At 66.3% G+C, this 5,250-nt stretch overlaps 1 protein-coding gene across 1 annotated transcript; it reads left to right on the top strand.

The window, feature by feature from the left end:
• The first annotated feature begins 823 nt into the window (after nucleotides 1–823).
• On the top strand, nucleotides 824–4,292 carry ARC (activity regulated cytoskeleton associated protein). Its single transcript, XM_032254622.1, has 3 exons — nucleotides 824–2,828; nucleotides 3,058–3,202; nucleotides 3,483–4,292. The coding sequence occupies exon 1, from the start codon at nucleotides 1,033–1,035 to the stop codon at nucleotides 2,227–2,229; it is 1,197 nt and encodes a 398-aa protein (XP_032110513.1). The 5' UTR covers nucleotides 824–1,032; the 3' UTR covers nucleotides 2,230–2,828; nucleotides 3,058–3,202; nucleotides 3,483–4,292.
• Nucleotides 4,293–5,250: the final 958 nt, after the last annotated feature.

The following is a 5,250-nucleotide window of genomic DNA, read 5'->3' as shown; positions in this document are numbered from 1 at the left end:
GCAGCTGCCAGATTTCCCCTGAAACACAGAAAAGTATTGGGCCTCACCAGAGGCCTGGGTGTGGAGGCCTGGGGCAGGCCCGTCCAGTCACTGCCACACGTGCACGTGTCACTCATGCACATCAACATCAGGGTCTGGCAGAGCCGGCCTGCCTGTGCGTCCCTCAGGCAGAGCCCAAGACCTGGACTCAGGACCTGGGCAGGGGTGGGTGGGAGCTCAAAGCCACTTCTGGGAGCTCACATATTTTATGCGTGTAGAGTTGCTGAGCCTCTGGGCACAGGGTTAGGGGGCTGATGGGGAGGGTCCTTGTGGGGCTGAGCTGCACACCCCGCAGAGCTGGGCAGGCAGGGGCAGGGGCAGGGGCAGTGAGGGCCCAGGAGAGCAGTGGCCAGCGCAACCCCCTCCAGACCCCCAAGAGATAGCGGCGAGTGGAGAGGAGGAAACCCACCTTGCGACCCCGGGAGGGAGGCAGCCTCTGACAGCCTGCCAGGCGCTGGGAGGGGTGTGGAAGGGGCTCCCAGTGCCCCGCTCAGCCCCTCCGGTCCCCGCAGGCTAAGTGAGCCCCGCCACCTGGGGTGGGAGGTGCGGAGCCCAGGGATTAGTCATCCCGGCCCTGCGGAGTGTGCAGGGGGTGGGCCCTCCCGTCCCTCCGCCGCCCGGAGCCGAGTGGGCGCGGGGCGGGGCCTGCAGGGGCGCGGGCGGGGCGCTGGCGGGGAGCCTGCGGCGGAGCCAATGAGAAACGGGGCTCGGCGAGCCGGCCGCCCACGGGCCGCGCTGGCGGCATAAAGGGCCTGCGGCCGGGGCTCAGCGCAGAGCTCGGGCGCAGCGTCCTCCGTCCGCCGCAGCCGAGCGGGACCTGCCTCTCCGGGCGCGCTTCGCCAGCCCCGTCGCCGGCCCGCAGAGACAGTCAGGCGCTCCCCGCAGCTCCGCACGGGACCCAGGCCACCGGGCTCCGCCGCCGGACCCAGCGCCCCCCACCCCGTCCGCCCCGACGAGTTTGCCGCCCGTGCGAGCGCCGGCCTCTGTGAGCAGATGGAGCTGGACCACCGGACCAGCGGCGGGCTCCACGCCTACCCCGGGCCGCGGGGCGGGCCGGCGGCCAAGCCCAACGTGATCCTGCAGATCGGGAAGTGCCGGGCGGAGATGCTGGAGCACGTGCGGCGGACGCACCGGCACCTGCTGACCGAGGTGTCCAAGCAGGTGGAGCGCGAGCTGAAGGGGCTGCACCGCTCGGTGGGCAAGCTGGAGAGCAACCTGGACGGCTACGTGCCCACGGGCGACTCGCAGCGCTGGAAGAAGTCCATCAAGGCCTGCCTGTGCCGCTGCCAGGAGACCATCGCCAACCTGGAGCGCTGGGTCAAGCGCGAGATGCACGTGTGGCGCGAGGTGTTCTACCGCCTGGAGCGCTGGGCCGACCGCCTGGAGTCCATGGGAGGCAAGTACCCGGTGGGCAGCGAGCCGGCCCGCCACACTGTCTCCGTGGGCGTGGGGGGTCCCGAGAGCTACGGCCAGGAGGCGGACGGCTACGACTACACCGTCAGCCCCTACGCCATCACCCCACCCCCGGCCACTGGTGAGCTGCCTGGCCAGGAGCCCGCCGAGGCCCAGCAGTACCAGGCGTGGGTCCCCGGCGAGGACGGGCAGCCCAGCCCTGGCGTGGACACGCAGATCTTCGAGGACCCCCGGGAGTTCCTGAGCCACCTGGAGGAGTACCTGCGGCAGGTGGGCGGCTCTGAGGAGTACTGGCTGTCCCAGATCCAGAACCACATGAATGGGCCGGCCAAGAAGTGGTGGGAGTTCAAGCAGGGCTCGGTGAAGAACTGGGTGGAGTTCAAGAAGGAATTTCTGCAGTACAGCGAGGGCACGCTGTCCCGGGAGGCCATCCAGCGCGAGCTAGACCTGCCCCAGAAGCAGGGCGAGCCACTGGACCAGTTCCTGTGGCGCAAGCGTGACCTGTACCAGACGCTGTATGTGGACGCGGACGAGGAGGAGATCATCCAGTATGTGGTGGGCACCCTGCAGCCCAAGCTCAAGAGGTTCCTGCGCCACCCGCTGCCCAAGACCCTAGAGCAGCTCATCCAGCGGGGAATGGAGGTGCAGGACGACCTGGAGCAGGCAGCAGAGCCGGCCGGCCCCGGCCCCCACGTCCCTGCCGAGGATGAGGCCGAGACCCTCACGCCGGCCCCCAACAGCGAGTCTGTGGCCAGTGACCGGACCCAGCCTGAGTAGAGGGCAGCCTGGAGCCCCCAGCCTGCCCACCACATCCAGCCTGTGGCTTTGCCCACCAGGACTTTTGTGCTGGGGCTGACTCCTGCAGGGGAAGCCCTGGTCCAGCTGGGTGCCCCCTCGGGCTCCGGCCTGACTTGCACCTACTTGTGTCACCCAGATGTGGGCACCGCACCCATCAGCAAAGAGCCCTCCCCCCTGCAGGGCTCCGCCCGTCACCTTCCCTCTGTCTGTCTTCCCGGCCTGGACCCCACCCTCCACACACTCAGGCCATCACACTACACCCCAGCTTCCTCATTCTGCTACAACGCCCAGGCCCTCTGAACATCCAGAAAACCAAGTGTCGGGATGGCAGGGGCCAGCGGCCACCAAGCTCATGGGACACCCCGTAGCAGGAGCTAGGGCAGAGCCAGTGCTGAGGGAGCCTCGACTTCCGGCGCCACCACCCTCTCCCGGCATCCCCAGAGCCAGCAGACGCCCTCCCTGCCTCCCAGGGCAGCTGGCCAGCCTCGGGCAGTGCGGTCCCCTCCTCCCAGGGGAGACTGGAAGTCAAAAACGCAGCAGCAGCAGACCTGATGTCCTGGTGCCTCCTGGCCCCACAGGTGAGCCCCTGCCCCAAGGCACCACCCACCGTGGGGCATCTGAGAGCTGGCGGGACCCAGAGGCTGTTTTCTAGGAGAGCCCACCCAGCTGGGGCCCTCAGCAAGTTAGCAGAAGGGATGGGGTGGGGGTGGTGTCATGGAGGGGGCATCGGGGAGAGGGGGCCGGGTGGGAGGCAGGGGCAGTTTGCTGAGCCAGCTCTCACATAGACCCGCGCTTTCTCTCCCCCAGCTCCAGTGATTCACACCCGCCTGGAGAAGAATCAGAGCTCAGCTCATGACTCAGCCGTGGCAGGCGGAGGGTCCCAGAGGGGCTGAGTCCTCAAATCCGGCTGAGGCAGCAGCCGGCACCCTCGGAGCCAGGAGAGTGACAACAGGTAACGGAGCACCCCCCTCCCACCCAGACCCCACCATCAGCTGTCCCTGCCAAATGAGCTCCTCCCCAGACCCCAGACACCCGGGTCCCAGGCCACTCCCCAGTGCTTGGTCAAGCTGGGAGACTCTGACAGGGTCGGCGACTTCTGCCCTGGGAGAGCAGCGCCCTCTGTCATCCCCAGCCCCTCCCTGTGGAGCCTGCATCCTGCCTGGCCCCTCACCGCCCGCCTGGCCCGTCACCACCCGCCTGGCCCCTCACCGCCCGCTCTCTTCTCCTTTCAGGTCTCAAGGATCCCACGAAGTCTTTGCTGCTGTGCTGGGCACCACCCACCCCTCACCCTGCAGGCTGCCTGTGTGGGAGGCAAAGCTCCAGGACAGCCCAGAGCGGGGCTACAGAGAGGAGTCGCTGTGGCAGAGGGCAAGAGCCCAGCTTAGCCCTGAGCGCCAGCGTGAGGGCCAGGGCCTGCCGCTAAGCCCGCCCCGCTGGCCGCCAACTGCCCGCCCCAGAGCCACTGCAGCAGGAGTCGGGGTCCTGCCTCCCTCCCAGCAGGGAAACCCCGCCCGCTGCCAGGCCATCCTCTCTGCCAGAGGCTTTCATGAGCCCCAAGGCTGGGCCCACCGCCCCTACTCCTGCCAGGAACCATGAGCCCAGAGCCCAGCTGCAGGAAGGTGATCCCGGAAGCCTTTGCTCCCGAGGCGCTTCCAGGCCTTCCTCCCTGCCCCGACACCAGCACCCTGGTGCGGGCGGGCCACAAGCACCTGCAGCCTGAGCAGGCGCTGGGCAGGGCTCATGGTCCGCCTCGTCCGCTGAGGAACCAGCCCTCGGACCACTCTGACAAGCCTTCAGCCCACACCCTGTCAGCCCCACAAATTTTATTTTTGCACATAAGCCATAACCAGCCTTCACAGGCCGGCACAGGTTTTGGGGAAGCCCTGGAGCCTGTGGAGACCCTGGAAACCTCACAAGGGCGTGGCCAGCCCTGCCCCGTGCCCCACACAGACCAGGCCTTACATGTCCGTCCAGGCCCTGTGCACCTTACCCCAAAGACAGACTCGTTTTGTAAGATTTTGTTAATAAAACGCTGAAACTTCTTGGAGTGTTCATGTTGCTTTCTTCTACGTGCCTGGGCTGGGCAGGAGTGGAGTTACAGACGCAGGTCGCCCAGCCCAGAGAGTGACCCCAGAGACCCCAGGGATGTAGTGAGAGGTCTCTGGGGGCACAGGGGTTGGGGGAGAGCCAACAGGGCAGCCTCCATCAGGGTCCTGGGTCCTCAGGTGGAAGCACCCTAGGGGCTCCACGCAGCAGCCCCCGCAGCCCACTAGGCCTGGCTCAGCACCACCTCCGGGCCTGAGGTGGCCATCAGTGGGGGTGACTGCTGACTGGGGGAGCCCTGTCCATGCTGGGCTGAGGCCTGCCCTTCTTTAAGTCCTACTGGCGTACAGCTGGGTGCAGGGGGACTACAGCTGGGGCTCGCCCCACACAGCCGTCTCAGGATCTGGTGCCCTGCAGACCTGGTCAGTGCAGACCCCGGCAGGGAGGAGACCCTGGCCATTCCTGGCTGCCAGATCATGAACTTGGTCTCTCTGAGCCTCAGTTTCCTCATCTGCAAAACAGGGCATGCTATCCTGACGACATCGATGCTGAAGAACTTGGAAACAAGGGTAACTTGATGCCCTGTGGGAGGTCAGCCCCCCTGCCTTTGTGGGGGACAGTGAGTTCCAAGGGGAAGGAAGAGATGGCCTGGAGCAGGGATCAGCCCCAACCCATCAGTGTTCAGTGAGAAGCAGGACTGGCAGGAGACGGAATTCATTGCAAGGAATTGTCTTACTCAATGGAGGGGCTGCCAAGCCAGTCGGCGATCTACAGGGCAGGCCAGAACTGCAGGGAGTGGGCTGAAGCGGGCACCTGGAGTGAAATTTCTTCTCCATCAGGGAAGCCTCAGCTTTTAAGGCCTTTCAAGCGACTGAACCAGGCCCACCCAGGTCCCAAGGACACTCTTCCTGAAAGCCCCTGTGCTAGGCCTTCCGGGCAATGCCTCTGTTAGGGTTT

This window comes from Sapajus apella, unplaced genomic scaffold, assembly GCF_009761245.1.
Source record: "Sapajus apella isolate SASKATOON/1434 unplaced genomic scaffold, GSC_monkey_1.0 scaffold3, whole genome shotgun sequence".
NCBI lineage: Eukaryota > Metazoa > Chordata > Mammalia > Primates > Cebidae > Sapajus > Sapajus apella.
The sequence above is the reverse complement of the archived record's forward strand: the minus strand, read 5'-3'. Positions and strand labels throughout refer to the sequence as shown.